At 31.9% G+C, this 17,139-nt stretch overlaps 1 protein-coding gene across 6 annotated transcripts; it reads left to right on the top strand.

Annotated features, from left to right (window-relative positions):
* Positions 1-3,442: 3,442 nt before the first annotated feature.
* Positions 3,443-11,161, top strand: LOC132031246 (probable ubiquitin-conjugating enzyme E2 25). Of its 6 annotated transcripts, none has more exons than XM_059421127.1 (8): positions 3,443-3,605; positions 6,284-6,386; positions 7,689-7,784; positions 7,900-8,886; positions 8,971-9,034; positions 9,386-9,525; positions 9,640-9,951; positions 10,679-11,161. In XM_059421127.1, exons 1-8 carry the CDS (start codon positions 3,559-3,561, stop codon positions 10,979-10,981), a joined length of 2,052 nt encoding a protein of 683 aa, XP_059277110.1. In that variant the 5' UTR covers positions 3,443-3,558; the 3' UTR covers positions 10,982-11,161. The 6 variants fall into 6 exon arrangements, with proteins under 6 accessions (XP_059277110.1, XP_059277111.1, XP_059277114.1 ...); XM_059421128.1 differs by lacking the exon at positions 3,443-3,605 and adding an exon at positions 4,064-4,104; XM_059421131.1 differs by lacking the exon at positions 3,443-3,605 and adding an exon at positions 4,313-4,331.
* Positions 11,162-17,139: the final 5,978 nt, after the last annotated feature.

The raw sequence follows: 17,139 nt of genomic DNA, 5'->3' as shown, positions 1-17,139 counted from the left end.
ATAAACTTTTAAGTCCCGTATTTGTTCCTCGAGTTCTAGTATTTTCTCGTCCCTCGACTTGAGTAATAACCTTTCCCTTTCTTCTGTTTCTCTAGACTTTGTCTGCAAAAGCTCTTGGTGAGATTATTGGAAGATCTGAGAAGAAGGTTTTTTCTTTGAAAGGCTTACAAATTTTCAAGTTTTGAAGTGAGAATCAAAATTATATTAATGTTGTATGATAATTGTATGTTGAGCTTGTATGAAATTGAATTTTAAGTTTTGTATGTTGTATTATTTATATATATTAAATTTGTATGAATATTGTATAAAAGTTGTATATAATGTTTTTGTAGTTTTATTAAATTTTCAAAAACCTAGCATGAACTTATACGAAAATTATACAATTATATACACATTTCATACTGATTTTATATAGTTTTCATAAACGAAATTCTGACCAAAACACAAAATGTTGAGCGAAATTTTTAAGCCTTGAGCAAGAACACATATTTCATACAATTTTCATACATAAAAAATTGAGCGAAATTTTTAAGCCTTGAGCGAGATATACACATTTCATACACAAAACTTTGAGCGAAAAATTTAAGCCTTGAGTGAAATTTTTGCATATGTTTTGTAAGAAATTTATTGTTATATTTTGTAAACTGAAAAGTATCGTCATATTTTGTAAATATACCCTATTCTTGTGTATATATACGTCATTCTCCCTTTAAAAAAATAATTAAAAAAAAAAAAAGGGTGTGCTAAAAGTTGCTGGGCAATTTGCAGGATTGTCCTTGGCTGGGGGTGGTCTTTAATTTTTACCCCTCAAAATGATGGTTTTTAAATTTTTCCCTTCAGGCAGAATTTACACCAAGACAGTAATTTACTGCCATACAAATTCTTGCTCGAGACGCCCACATTTTGCCTTAAGAATTTATTTTTGACAGATTTGCAAATAAGTCTGCCTTGCGATTTTTATTTTTTTAATTGAGTTGGAGTTCAACCCCATAACCTCGGGATGTTATGGGAGGGGTAAAACTTAAAAACTACCAATTCGAAGGGCAAAAATTAAAGACCACCCCAAATGAAGGGTAATCCGCGCAAAAAACAGAAAGTTGCTACCTCATCATTACATATATTGACAGCCTCTGCATTCTGTGCTTAGATACAGCTACCACGTGGCTATACTGAGACAAAAATTATTCTCAAAATTGTTAGATAAAACACCAAAACCCATGACATATTCCTATATTTCTAAAAATTAAAGTGTACTAAAAACTGGTGATTATTTTTCATTTGCTGAATAAACTTTTTCTTTAATACTGATTAAAAAGTAATTGACACTTGTACTTCATTATTGATTTATTATTTTATTTCAGAGTAAAAATTAATTAATTAGGAGGAGAAATGTGCAAAATATAAAATTTATATATATTTTATGAGCAAATAAAACAAATAAAATGTTGCATTGAAGAACAATAGGACGGTAAAAACTTAATTGTATCAAACTATATACTCCATCTGTTTCAATTTATGTGAACCTATTACTATTTGGGAAGTCTACGAGGCGGTTCTTTGACCACATTTTTGTATTTTTCGTAAATTATTTGAATTATAAATTATCATGACTAATAGAACTTTTTATGTAATTTCTAAATATATAAATTTTATTTTTATAAACTTGAAAAATCTATGTCAAAATTTTACGGTCAAAGTTATAAAGTTTGTCCCTCGTACTTCAAAAAGGTTCACATAAATTGAAACGGAGGGAGTATATTATATTACTTTATCATGATTAAGTAATTTGATATAATGAGAATATATGATAATTAAATCATAAATTTAGTAAAGAAGTAAGTATGAAGCAAACACATCATGTAATTAATCTTGCATAAAAAACATCAACAAACATTTTTTTGCTGAAACGGTGTTGTACATTATAACGAACAGCTGGTTTCATGCGAGAATTAGAAGAACTCATTTTTTTTACGTCACATAAAGCTACTAATTCAGTTAGAAATCCTTTCAATTTTTTGTGTCATTATTTAGTGTATTTTTTCATGTAACCTATTGATATTATTCTTAATGTTCATTAACAGTTTTCATATATTTAATCTTTTAATTTTAAAAATATTAGCTCAAAAATAATATAGAGAACCTAAGTTGATTGGAAAAAAGTCAACTATGCTACAGAGAGAGCAATAAAAATTTTAAAAAGTTGAAAAAAATCAATTTTAGCTTCACAAAGCATTATATGTATTAAGATCTCATGAGTTGATTGTTCAGTTACCTCTATTGAGGAAATTTTTAATATTGCAGGGACTTCCTGTTGTTTCTTTAGTATTTCTCATCTTTACCCTTTGAATTTCCTTTTCACTTTTGGAGTCTGCCCCACCCCCCCTTCCCTGCCCCCTCGCACCATAAAATTAAAAGGGAAAAGGAGAAAAGGAAAATAAAAAATAAAAAAGGAAAATAAGAAGTTAAAAAGTTATAAGATATATAAAATAATGATCTTTTTCAAACATACTAAAAAAGAAAATAAAATGCATAAATTAAATTATATGGAGACAGAGGCGGATCCAGAATTTAAACTTTAGGAGTTCAACCTTTTAAGATTTTTAGTTAAACCCATTGTATTTTAAAAGTTATGGATTCATATCTACTATTTATTATAATATTAATAATTTTTTACACATAAATTTATGCTCCTCGTCGAGAGTTAGGGGTTCAATTGAACCCCCACCTTTAAGCCTACATACGCCCCTGTATGGAGAAATACATTTTGTTACTTATTTTCCCATTTACTCTTTAAACAACAAAACAACATCTTATTTTTATAAAAGTGATATAATAAGTTTTAAAGAATAAAAATGTACAGTTTTGGTTAGGACCAATCCAATGCTGGTCAAAATGTTGTCGATTTTTTTTGTGAACAACTTTTAATATCTTCATTTTAATTTTTCTTAAATAGGCAAGATAGTATCAGAAGCTCTATATAAAATTGATCTAAAATTATACTGGCCCTGCACGGGCCTTAAATGATTTAGTTTTGTCTCTACGGCTCATTTGATATAAAGAATAAAGATAAATAATTCTAAAATTATATTTGAAATGAATTTATTTCATATTAATTAGAATAAAATGATGATATAATTAATTTTAAAATTAATTATTCCAAAATTATAATTTTATTTTATCTCTTTGAGAGGTGAAATAATTAATTTCAGAATAAATTATTCTGAGATAACTTATTTTCAACTAAACGACCCTAAGAACTATGAAGCCTTGCAACCAAATGACGTGGAATTGTAAGTAAGGCGCGAAGGCGTGTCAGAAAGGGGAAGACACGTTGAATAAAGCAAAGTAGGAGTAAACACTAAACAGTGAACACTATAAATATAGGCAAAAAAGAGTTTTGTTTCTATAGAGTATTCACATTCAAATTGATCACTAGCACCCAAAAAAAAAACACTTTTATATAAACACAAACAGATTACAACTATTTAAGTAACTAAAATCACTTTCTCATTTCTTTGTGTTGATTGTTTCTTCTTCTGTACAAAAAGAAGTTCATTTATGGAGTCGCCACCGTCACTTGCTCAATACATATCTCAGAATTCCAAGTAAATTTTTTTATCTTTTTTTTTTTTTTTTAATTTTTTTTTTTGGGTTTCTTTATATGGGTGTTGTTGATTTTGATGATTGTTGATGTGTAGATAAACAGATTTTTTTTGTGAGTAAAAAAACACATACCCATTTGGTATCATTTTTTTAATCTTTTTTTTTTTTAGTTTCTTTATTTGGGTTTTGTTGATTTTGATGGATAAAGAGATTTTTGAGTAAAACCCATAACTCATTTGATGTCATTTTTAAAATCCTTTTTTTTTCTATATGTGGGTTTTGTTGATTTCTTAAATGGTGACTCAACTAATAGTTATTATTTCAGACATTAATTTTCTTTATTAAAAAAGATGTGAATCAAGAATGGTGGCTTCTTCTTTTTTTTTTTTTTTTTTTTATCTTTTTTTTTTTTTTTTATCTTTTTTTTTTTTTTAATCTTTTTTTTTTCTTAATCTTTGTTTTGTTGATTTTGATGATGTTGAGGGATAAAGAGATTTTTGAGTAAAACCCATAAGTCATTTGATGTCATTTTTTTTAATCTTTTTCTGTTTCTTTATTTGGGTTTTGTTGATTTTGATGATGTTGAATTGTTGATGTGTAGATAATGAGATATTTCTTAAGTAAAGCACATACCCATATCATTTTTTTTAATTCTGTTTTTATTATAATCTTTTTTTTTTTCCCTGACTTGGGTGATGTTGATCATGCATAGAAAATGAGAATTCCAAGTAAAAACACAGACTCATGACCTTTGTTTTTTTTTATTTTATCTTCTTTTTTTTTTTTTGGGGTTTCTTTTACCTGTTTTTTTTTTTAATTTTTTTATTTTGATGGTTGTTGATGTGTAGATAAAGAGATTTTCTAGTAAAATGCATACCCATTTGGTATCATTTTTTAAATCTTTCTTTTTTTGTTTGTTTCTTCATGTGGGTTTCGTTAATTTTAATGATGTTGATGGAGAAAGAGATTTTTGAGTAAAACCCACACTCATTTGATCATGTCATTTTTTTAATCTTTTTTTAAAAAAAAAAAATCTGTGTTTTGTTGATTTTGTTGATTCTTGATGTGTAGATAAAGAGATTTTTTTAGAAGAGTAAAACACATACCCATTTTGTATCATTTTCCAAGTAAAAACACATCATACCCATTTGGTAACACTTTTTTTTAATCTTTTTTTTTTTTTTTGGTTTCTTTATCTGGGTTTTGTTGATTTTGATGATCGTTGATGTGTAGATAACGAGATTTTTGATTTTTTTTTAAAAATAATCATACCCATTTGGGTATATTTTTTTTTTTTTTTTAATTCCGTTTTTATTATAATCTGGGTCTTTCTGATTTGGGTGATGTGCATCATTCATATATAGAAAGAAAATTACTAGTAAAAAGCATGAATACATTTGATGTTTTTCTTTCATGAAAAAAATTATGGGGGTCTTTGTGAGGACCCATTTGTAGAAAAAGTTCAGTTTTTTCTATACATAGAAAAAGGGTATTCCAATAAAACAAACACCCATTAGACGTTTTTTTTATGTGGTCCCTGATTCTGATTATGTTACATAGGACCAAAAAAAACAAATTTTTTTGAGTAAACCCAGTCTATTTGATGTCTCTAATTTTTTTATTTATTTGGGTCCTTAGTGTTGATACATTTAATTAAGTGTATAAAATTCAGATTAAAAAGACAGACCCATTTGATGTTCATTTTTTTTTTTTTTTTATGTGGGTCGGTGTGATTCCAATGATGTTGATGCATAGGAAAATAGTGCTTTTCACCATAATTCTGAGTAAAAAAATGCACACTTGATGTTCATTTATTTTATATTTTTTTATGTGACGTGTGATGCTAAATTTCTAATGATGTTGATGCATAGGAAAATAGTGTTTTTTCACCAGAATTCTGAGTAAAAAAATGCACGTTTGATGTTTTTCTTCTATTCTTTTTGCTTTATGGTATTATTAGTGCATTAGCAAAGGGTCAATTGATGTTTTTTTACTGTTATTGTTATTTTCGCCACTTGATTCTTTTTATTTTATTTCATTTCGAGCAAAACGCAGACACCCATTTGATGCTTTTCGTTTAATTTTTTTTTTTTTTTCTTGTATGATTCTGCTGATACTCTTAACACTAACATACATGAAAAGAGTCTGCTTGATTTTATTCTTTTATTTTTATTCTCCTTATGTGAGTTTGTGTGATTCTTAAGTTATTAATGTACAGGTAAAGAGTGTTAACACATAACTTTTAAGTAAAGTACAGACTAATTTGATCTTCTTTTATTTTATTTTTGTTTTCAATTTGTTGTGTCTGTGTGATTCTGATGGTATTAATGCACAGGTAAAGAGTGTTTTCCCTGAATTTTAAGTAAAACAGACCACTTTTTTCTTTTATTTTATTTTTGTTTTCATAGTGCTTGTATGTGTGATTCTAATGGTAATCATGCACAGATAAAGAGCGTTCCAACAGAATTCTAAGTAAAACACAGGCCAATTTGATTTTCTTTTTATTTTATTTTTGTTTTCATTGTGCTGGTATGTGTGATTTCTGATAGTATTAATGCACAGGAAAAGAGTGTTTCACCAGAGTTTTATGTTAAACAGACCAATTTAAATTTTCTGTAATTTTTTGTTTGTTTGTTTTCATTGTGCTGGTATGTGTGACTCTGATGGTATTAATGCACAGGGAAAGAGTGTTCCCTGGTGGGAGTTCAATCAATGCGCAGGTGGACGAAGTCTCGCCCTCTATCAGTTGGATTCCGATATCAGAGTCTGCTAAACAAAAGGAGGTATAAAATTCTATTATTTAGTTTCTTCTATAAGGTTGATTGTACTGTGAACATTCTTAGGGGTCGTTTGGTTACCAGGATGGATAAACGGGGATATCTCTTGGGATTAGCTTATCCCGCCTTCTATATGGAATAGCTAATCTCACTATTTTAGTGCAAGGTTCCCGGGACTAATACGCCGTATAAAATAATGCCGCATTTTATGTCAAGATTGTTATCCTTTATCCCACCAACCAAACAACCCCTTAAAGATTTCAACTTTGGCAAATAATTTTCTGTATTAGAGATGTATAGTATCTTAATCACAATAAAAGAGTTAGATTGTGTAATGTAAAAGTTCTGTGTCTCTTCTTTGGAAATTAGAATCATTAGTCACGAGTTAGTCTGAAGTATAACGGTAATGCGTTTCAAATCTGTTGAGAATATGGGTAAGGGAGTTTATGAGGTTGTAAGAGAGAAATTTGTGTTGTTGCTAGGTTCAATTAGGGTGTGTTTGGTATGAAGGAAATTTTTTTCCATAGAAAACGTTCTCTTGGAAAATAAGTGTTTTTATTTATTTATTTTGTAATGTTTGGTAAGTAAAAAGATATTGTCTCAACAGCATTTATATGTAATCTTGGGAAACACTATGGGTTGGGGTGGGGTGAGGTGGGATGGTCAAGGAATGAGGGTTAGGGGCATTGAGGTTTGGGAAGGAGACAGTGAACTTCGAATGTCACTTTTGGAACTTGTTTTTCCTACTCCCATTAGGGAAGTCATTTTCTTTATCTCGAAGGAACTTGTTTCCTAGTTATTTTTCAGGACATTTTGACCAACCAAACATGGGAAAATTGGAAAATATTTTCATCCATACAGAGATACACCCTTAGTGTTCCCTTAAATAGGGAAATATGCACACAACCTAGCAAAAGAAAGACAAACTAGTTGTAGACTTAGACTGGAATCAGGTTTCTCAAGGTTTTTCCTTCAACAGATAAACAAATATTGGGGCTTGAATAGAAACAAATGAGAAGCATAATTATCGTTTTTTCATCTAAAAACTAATTCATGCTGTTGATGGTAACAACATTCTAAACCTAACACATACAGTCTGCTATGTGCAAGACCTCTTTCTTTATTTTTTCAGTTGTTTATACAGGATATGCGTAGATGTTTCGATTTGAATCTTTTTTGTTTAGTTATTTGAGATTATAGATTGCAGGCGTAACACCCTTACCAAAAAAAAAAAAAAATAGATTGCAGGTGTTTACACTTTATTGTAGTACATGGTACTAATGCTGATGAAGCTTGTTTATTTTGTAGCCTATTCACCATGGAGTAATAGATGTTAACATGGAAGGAAGTGATAATGATTTGATGCTTATTGATGGGAATACTGAATCTAATGGCAAAGGAAAGGTAACTAGAATTTACCAATAGTTATTACAAGGATATTAGCATACTACTGATTATCTCTATGTTTTATGTGTTTTCTGTTGGGGGGCTAATTTGTGAATTCTTTCCTCTTTCACAGGAAATTTTTCTCGAGCTATCCCTTGGTCGTGGACCGAGTCAAGTTCAGTCTTCGAAGAAGCACAGCTCTTCGGAATCAGATGAAATGCATACGGACGTATTTTATGAAGATGATGTGCCTACGGACATGAATGTTGATGACCTAGCGCATAACTACCATGCCTTTTTGCAATCACATTTTGATCATATGGATATTCCACCTGGAGTTGAGGTTCCAATCCCGTGGATGTTCGGTCCTGCTGAAGCTAAAATGGCACCAACCACTACAAGCTCATCGTCTACTTCGAAACCTCCGAGTTTACCTTCATGGTTGACTCCTGTTAGTCAGCCTACACCGTTTGAGTTACCTTCGTCATCTCTGGGACCCACTTTTTGCAAGAGCCAACTTTCTGCCATAGAACAAAGTGGTTCTAAAAACCTATCACTTGGGGGAGAAAAGATTTTTAACGCTCAAGGGTCTCATCTTAAAAGGAAGTTCCATTCGGATGGTTGGCATACTCAATCTATTCCTGGTGCATCTCATTTCCCTACAGTTCACTTTGTACCTCCTCCACCAATGCCTAGTTGGATGAGTTTACCCCTTAATATGACAACTCCCCAAGCTTCTTCAGGGTTTATGAACCCTCTCCCTCTGAAACAGGTTCATCCGGGGTTTATGCTGGCACCAGGTGATATGAACTCTCTTCCTCTGGAACCCGTTCATCCAGGGTATATTCTCACACCAGATCCTATGAACTATTTTCCTCAGGAACAGCTTTCTTCGGGGTCTGTTCTTGCACCAGGTGCTATGTACTATTTCTCTCAGGAAATGGATCATCATGCAGTCTGGACGCAGGGCCCTAAAAACATTGAAACTACTACAGATAGTCCATCCTTCCAGTGTAAAGATTTAGGTGAAAGTCTGAAGAATTTCCGTCTTTTCAAGAAATTTGATACTGTTCAAGATCATTCGGACCATTACTTTTCTAAACTTGCATCTCCTGACCAGGTTGGTTTAATTGAAAATAGGTAGTTGATAGTTTTGATTAGTTGTGCTTCATCTTAATACTAAATATTTGTTACTCTGGTGTAGGCCTCTAAGAGTTGCGCCAAGAGAATACAGGCGGAATGGAAGATACTGGAGAAAGATCTGCCTGGTAATATGAGCAAATTTTCCAGTCTTCGATAGCATTCCTACCTTTCTGTGATGATTGTCTTTGTCATCTAGTTTTTGAAATTTGGACATACATGCTTATAAATTATGGGCGCTAGCCAAAGTATACAAAACATATACACTGATTATGTATATTATACGTATATTTATACTTAATATACAAACCTATACATTTGCTGGCTATTATTTGTTTAAGGGGCCCAAAAATGTAATTATTCCTATAAAATTTGTCTAAGTAGGGAATTTCTGAGGAGTTCATAATGCGATTAGCAATAGGAATCTGCTTGTTGTATTTTATATAACAACACTCATTTGTGTGCCTTTTCATGAGCAGATACCATATTTGTCCGGGTGTATGAAACAAGAATGGATCTGTTGAGGGCAGTGATTATTGGAGCTGACGGAACTCCATACCATGATGGCCTTTTCTTCTTTGATGTTTTCTTCCCTAGCACCTATCCCCATGTTCCACCAGTACGCCTCTCATTTCTTCTCTGAATACTAACTTTTTCCTTCTTTTCATCTAAGACGCCTCAATTTGTCTGTGAAAATGTTCTAATGTTTCCTTTTTTAAACTATTGTTGCCAGCATGTACACTACCATTCTTTTGGCCTTCGTATCAATCCAAACTTGTATGACTGTGGAAAAGTCTGCCTGAGCCTTCTTAACACTTGGGGTGGTAGAGGGAAGGAGAAATGGATCCCTGGTGGATCGACTATGCTACAAGTTTTGGTTTCCATACAAGGGCTAATATTGAATGCAAAGCCCTATTTCAATGAGCCTGGATATGCAAAGTTGAGTGGATCACCCATAGGGGAACAAAGCTCACTGCACTATAACGAGAACACTTACATTGATAATCTAAAGACAATGGTCTACTGTATGAGGCGACCACCACAGGTATATGATTCATGACCATCTATTAACTAAATAAACTTTTCGATTATGCTTTGTGATGTGTCTTTTCTTGGGGTTTATCTGTTGTAACAGTAAAGTCATAACTATTTTTTAGTATCACATTAAATTTACTGAACCTTAATACTGTGACAACCAAGTGACTAAACTTTGGCCTCTAGAACAATAAAGTCACGACTACTTTATCAAGAGATGTTGAACTTTATCATTTATAACAGTAAAGTCATTATACTAGACAGTGACTTTACCTGATAATAACAAAACTTACTCGTCCACGTGACTTTCATACTCCCTCCGTTCAATTTATGTGACATTCTTTCCTTTTTAGTTAGTCCTAAGAATAATGACATCTTTCTATATTTAGTAACAAGTTAACTTCAGACTTCTCATTTTACCCCTTAATGAAATGATTTAAACTCTGTGCCCAGTCAAACACCTTAACATAAATTGGGACGGGGAGTATTTGGTAAATTTATGTTATTTTACTATGATAGTGGGCAAATTCAATTTCTTTAATGTGACAAATTAAGCAGTAGCTCTGTGACTTTACCGATATAGTGGAAGTTATAAAGTTCAGTTATCATACGTGAAATTCTCCCTATTTTCTTGATGTGACACTGAGTGGAATTAGTCTCATTTTGTTGAGGCTTTCTTGTGCTTTTGGTTCTAAATCAACTACTACTAATTTGAATATCCTGCTTTCTTGCTGCAGCATTTTGAGGATTTTGTTGTAGGGCATTACTTTCAAAGTTGTCAAGATATTCTTGCGGCATGTAAAGCATATATGGATGGTGCTCGAGTAGGTAGCCTTGTTAGAGGGTGTGTTCTTGATCAGAATGGTGATGAGGGTGGTGACAAAAGTTGCTCTCAGCATTTCAAGGCCATGTTGGCGGGATTCATCCCGACGCTTATAGATACATTTACAAAGATTGGTGCAAAGGATTGTGATAAGTTTCTTCCCTTGGCAGAAAAGGCGTCAACCGGGGTAGAACAAGTTAAAATTGAGAGTTGCTGACCATATAATATATAGACTTCAATACCGTTAATACCTAATGTTGACTAGTTTTCGGCTTGTATCATGCCTCTGGCTGTCCATGTTTTTGGGTGATATTTTGTATATGGCTGCAATGACATAGTTTACAACTATTAGATCAATGACAAAGTTTGCAAATAATCGATCAAATATCTTTTTGTTCATTGTTAGTGCCATGATTGTCAGCTTATTCAATATATCTTTCTTTTGTTTCTAGCTTTATCTGTAGACATAATATAGACATTATATAAAAATTCATCAGAGAATTGTCTACATTTGATTAGCAACATAGTAGTTTATTTACAATAGATGCTTTTATTAAATATAGCAGGGCAAAATCAGTTTTTGAACTTTGAAATAAAGTGAGGGCAAGAAATCTCATCTCCTCATAATATATTCTGCATTTACAAGAACACGCGAAGAAAATCACAAACTTCTATGAGACTGGAAAAATAATCACTCAGTTTTTTCTATCCTTTAAAGACACACATGTATAGCTAATCAGTCAGTCACACTCACACAGATTCATTCTATAACTTTCCAATTTTGAGTTGAGAAAAGTTTTTCTATCAAACTCTCTTCTTCTTTCGTTGTCTACTATTGAACTTCTTCTTGCACTTTGCAATGGTGTATTATATAATGATATCAGAGTTTGAGTAGATCAATCGAGTTTTAAGAAGAAATTTCATGAATCGAGAAAGTAGTGGTGCAAGTTATGTTCGATTGACAGTTAGAATGAAGCATTTTTTTTTAATTGAACATCGTCATTCAATTGATTGGAACGGATTATTAAACATTTTGAAGTAGGAAGACGAAGATATCGTTGATGGCCAAGAAAAAATTGGGATTTATCGATGGATCGTGAGAAATGATAAATATGATGAAGTAATAGGCAAGAATGGGAGTGTTGCAACGGTAATTATTTAGTATATAATAGTTATACATAATAATTATTTATCACATAATAAATTTTATATTATTATTCATTGTATAAGGCTATAAGCAAGTCTTGCATAATTAAACTGTAAACCAAATAATTTACTTTTAACATTTAAAGGAAAATGATGATAGAAAAATGGTAAATGTATTTACTTGCACGCAATGCTTATACCAACTAATGAATGTAACTTTAACTTTTAAAATTAAAGTGAAAATTTATATCACCGATTAAGTAATAAATATGTATATAAAAGATAATTGACTTGCATTAATTGATTTGATAGAGTATCGATGTGTCAGTATTAACTCAGTAAATTATACTTTTACAATACCAAATCTTCAATAATTTAAGAAGCTTGACAGTCAACCAAAATATTTCGTCATTTTTGCCGAATTCTCAACTTATTATCCCTTTTAGCTTGTTAATCGGATAGGAAAATGGAATATCACACTCCTCAATATGATATGCACGCTCCGTACATAATGCGTGTTGATTTCAACTGCTGTAGAGAATCCCCGATATTTCAGAGTCCATTGGCTTGAGAAACTTATCTCACCTGGACACTGATGGCCGATCGGATGCTTCATTCCAGATTAGGACTGTCTCACTCCGGTACGATGGATCTGGGGTAATTTATTGCGATTTCGGGTGGACTTCCCAGGCAATCCTCCAAACCTAGGCCGAGGAGGTTTTAGCTAACCTGGGCTGACAAGACTTGTGTTGCCATTTTCGACTTCCAATTGGTCATAAGTCCAATTCATATTTCACCAATACAGTTCTCTGTGTGTGTGTGTGTGTGGTGGGGCGGGGGGTAACAAAATAGGTAGATTGTTTCGTAGACGACCTTGTCAAGGAGTGCCTTCACGATCAGTGTTTTAAAAGGCGAGGGCGTTTTACTTAGTACGAGGCGAGGCGTAAGCCTTATGGATCTTTAAATTTTTTATTTATACGACAATAAAATAGTATAATAACACAAAAATTATTAAAAAAAAATATATATTAATAGTTTTAAAAAATTAATAACATGATTAAAGAAACTTATAGAAAACAAAACTTCTAACATAGTTTTACAATTATAAATAATGCAATAATGTAAACGTTATTATGAGATGCAAACCAACTCTAACATCTTAACTTCAAACAATAAAAGAATCAGAATTTCTTAAAGCATACGACCATCATACTATGAAAATTTACCTCCCTAAAAGAAAATAATCAATATCTTTATCATATTATAATTAAAACATCACTCCTTCGTGAATAAAAAAAAAAATTACTTTCAAATAGCAAAATAATAAACTATGAATTTTGAGACATAGGACAAAAACGAGAAGACCAATGACAATTGAAGATGTAAAATTTGGCTATGTATTTTTAAAAGAAATGTTAAGTGATATCCACCCTCACAGTGTCCTCAGATAGTAAATATGCAATACTACGGTTTGTTATTGTCAATCGTCTTATTTCTATAGACGAAGAAAACTATTAAACATCATTCATTTAACGAAGAAGGGTCAATAATGTTAACTGAGGAATTTGACACATAATTTATGTAAGAACTCTTAGGCGAGCCCCGAGCGTTGGGTGTTAAGCGTGTTCAGGACATACAATCGGGCGCTTAAGGCATAAGCTTCACAGAACTAAGCCCCACACGTAAGCCTCGAGACATTTTGCCAGTGCCCGGGGGCGTGCCTCAAGGCGAGTCACACAGCTACCTTTTAAAATACTGTTCGCGATAGTTAAACATTTGTTTGTTGGATTAGTTCGAAGGATGGAGTGCGACACCTATTTGAAAATTGGTTTGAAATTGCACATAATAAGATTGTGGTTCAAAATGAAGTTGGTATTGCTGACTAACGTGGAAAACATTTTGAGTGATTTAAACCTAAAGTTTGAGCTATATTAGAATTGATTTAATCCGGTTTTGGGCAAAACTTCAGAGCCAGAATTCGAAGCAAATGAGTTGAAGTCCAGTGTATATATGTCCTATCCTCCATGTCTAAATTATCTCATGTATATCTCCTTGTATATTAATGTATATCATGTATATCTGTGTGTATCCATGTATATCTGGGTGTGCTACACGTGCCACATTGATATTTCTTCAACTACGATTTCAGCTACTAATTTCAACCCCAAACCAGTTCAACTCATCTGCAATTTTTCTCCTCTTTTGTATATTGCATCATTCATGTGTTGGCAACGAATCCTAACCACATTCACTCAAAAAAAAAAAAAAAAAAAATCTTGCTAGGTGTTTAGAAGTGTATCATACGCGATATGTTTCTTTTCTTGGTTTGTCTCATACGATGCTAAAAAATAAAATTCTAGGACTAAGCCAGAAATGTTTTCTACGTTTCCGTACATAATATCGGAAAAGTAAAACTTTTACGTAAAAACTCCTTGCTCAGGGATTAAAAACCATTTTTTTGCGCGGATTTCAACTTCACTTCTTTTGGTTATAACTCTTGCAACCTAGGAATTAAACTCTTAATCCCTCGCCTTTACAATAACTCTATTATAAGCCATTTACAATAGCTCTTTGCAAAGCTACAACTCTTGACTAACTCTAGCCAAGAAAAACCAAAACAACAAAAGCGGAAATTCGATGACACTTTTTGAAAGTAGAGGGGGATTCAAGTAAAGGAAAAAAAAAAAATCAACAAACCTAACGACTCAAGACAGGTTTGGGATCGATCCGAGTTTGTAGGACCTTTGTGGTTGACAAGACTTAAAAATTATGGCAAATTTAGCACGTAGAGAAAAATATGTTTTCAGCGGACTTGGCATAAGTGTTAGGTTTAGCATTGTAACATGTTGTGTATATATATTAACATGTTTATGCAATGGATAGGGGCATACTCGGCCTTTTAGTTTGGCCTCTAGCAAACTTTTCTTCTTTGTGAGTGCTTGTACCATGCCGGTCGGTACTATCGCGAAGCTTTATATTACCAAAGTTGATTGTACGACGTGCGGGGGACCAAGTACGAGTACGGTATAATCATCGGTTTCTCGAGAGTTTGGCAAATCATCAAAACACGAAATAGCATATCTTATCAATTTTCCCTTTTTTTGATGACAACCCGATGTTATAAAGAATCGATTCCCACTTGTTACGGATCGAGCGTATTTTTCAAGCATACATGTTATGTCAACATCCCATTTTAAGACATAAGTATCAATTTCCACTTTTTGGACAACAGTAAGTATTCCTTCATAAGAGTAACCATGCGGTATAAGCAAAAAGAAGTTCAAACATTAACTCGGGGCACTTGAGCAATTTTTTTAAAATTTTGGAATAACAAGTTTAAAATAAGCATTGGTTTACAGAGTAATTGCCCATAATTGATTAATCATATTAAAAATGATCGATCAACACAAAGTATTGATAATTAAACGACCAAAAGTACCAATGTCGAAAGAAGTAACTAACAAGTAAGACGAAAAGAGGGGTTTTAGAGGGCGGGATTGAGGACGAGGATAAGAAGGGGTTAAGGGAAAGAGCCAATTCGATCGATTTTTCCTATATTTAGGTCCTGGACCGTTTGATCCAAATATATCAATTTTTTGCCCGCCTTTGCAAATACCCTTAACTCGGTATTAATGCCTCTATCTTAAGGAAAAAAAATCTTTGCAAACTAACCGCGAGAAGCATTGTTTAATGTCCCATAAATCACGCAGATCTCATTCTTTTCCTTATCTAATCACAAATGGTTGATTCAACATCTACTCATTCTTTGGCACAAAATTTGAATTCTTAATTGACCTTAATTGATTTGATATAAGTAAAAAAAAAAAAACTCTAAATTATAATTTACAATACCAAAGCTTTATTTGTTCATCAATCAAAATATTTCGTCATTTTTTGTCGAACTCTCGACTTATTACCATCGGTTTTGTGTTGTTAATTGGAAAAAATGGAATGACACTCCTTATTATGAAATCAAAATGCTCCGTACATAATGCGTGTTGATTTATTGAGTAGAGAATAAGTATATTGAATATTGGCTTAGTAACTTAATAAGATGGGAAAACTTGACTCCATAAAAAAACTTTAATCCGTATTAGGGTGGCTTTTGATTCGATGGATGGGGTAATTTATTGCGATTTTGATTGTATTTTTGGTGTATCCTCCAAACCTAATTTAGCTAACACAGGGTGACAAGACTTGTGTTAATCTTAATGAATATATTTACAATATATTTCACTTGTCTCTTTGTGTGTGTGTGTTAGGGGGGGGGGGGGTATTAAAATTGTTCTTTAATTTTTCAAGTATATTGTACAGTTTTAAAAAATGGATTTTATGGTTCAATAATGAATTTTAAAGTGTTTTATTTATATATAGAGAAAATGTATAATAACTCAAAAATTATTCATCAAAAAATATATATTAAAGATGTAAAAAATTAATAACATGATTAAAGAAATGAAAACAAAACTTTGTACATTTTTACAATTATAAATAATGCAAAAATATAAATGTATTATAAAAACCAACTCTAACATCTTAACTTCAAACAATAAAAGAAGATAGGGATCATTTCTTAAAGCATACGACCATCATCTATGAAAATTTACCTCCTAAAAGAAAATAATCAATATCTTTATCATATTATAATTAAAACATCACTCCTTCATGAATAAAAAAAAAAAACTTTCAAATAGCAAAATAATAAACTATGAATTTTGAGACATAGGACAAAAAACGAGAAGACCAATGACAATTGAAGATGTAAAATTTGGCTATGTATTTTTAAAAGAAATGTTGGTGATATCCACCCTCACGTGTCCTCAATAAATATGCATACTACGGTTTGTTATTGTCAATCGTCTTATTTCTATAGACGAAGAAAACTATTAAACATCATCCATTTAACGAAGAAGGGTCAATAATGTTAAAAATAACAACATAATTTATGTAAGAACTCTTAGGCGAGCCCACATTGGGTATACGTGTTTAACATATATACTATAAATATAATGCAAATATATCAATGTCGAGATATTTTGCACTGTGGTTGTCACTACAGGCGAGTGTAACTACCTTTTAAAAATACTGTTCGCGATAGTTAAACATATGTTTGTTGGATTAGTTTGATAAAAAGTGAAACACAAATTGGAAATTTGGTTTGAAATTGCACATAATAAGATTGTGGTTCAAAATGAAGTTATATAACAGAGACAATTAAAAAACACTTTG

Source organism: Lycium ferocissimum, chromosome 9 (assembly GCF_029784015.1).
Source record: "Lycium ferocissimum isolate CSIRO_LF1 chromosome 9, AGI_CSIRO_Lferr_CH_V1, whole genome shotgun sequence".
NCBI classification, from domain to species: Eukaryota; Viridiplantae; Streptophyta; class Magnoliopsida; order Solanales; family Solanaceae; genus Lycium; species Lycium ferocissimum.
The sequence above is the reverse complement of the archived record's forward strand: the minus strand, read 5'-3'. Positions and strand labels throughout refer to the sequence as shown.

Bases quoted from the DNA above. Each gene is read 5' to 3' on its own strand.
- LOC132031246 (XM_059421127.1), top strand. From the start codon at position 3,559: ATGGAGTCGCCACCGTCACTTGCTCAATACATATCTCAGAATTCCAA. The intron at 8,887-8,970 runs GTTGGTTTAATT...ACTCTGGTGTAG, and splicing joins AACTTGCATCTCCTGACCAG to GCCTCTAAGAGTTGCGCCAA. The intron at 9,035-9,385 runs GTAATATGAGCA...TTTCATGAGCAG, and splicing joins ACTGGAGAAAGATCTGCCTG to ATACCATATTTGTCCGGGTG.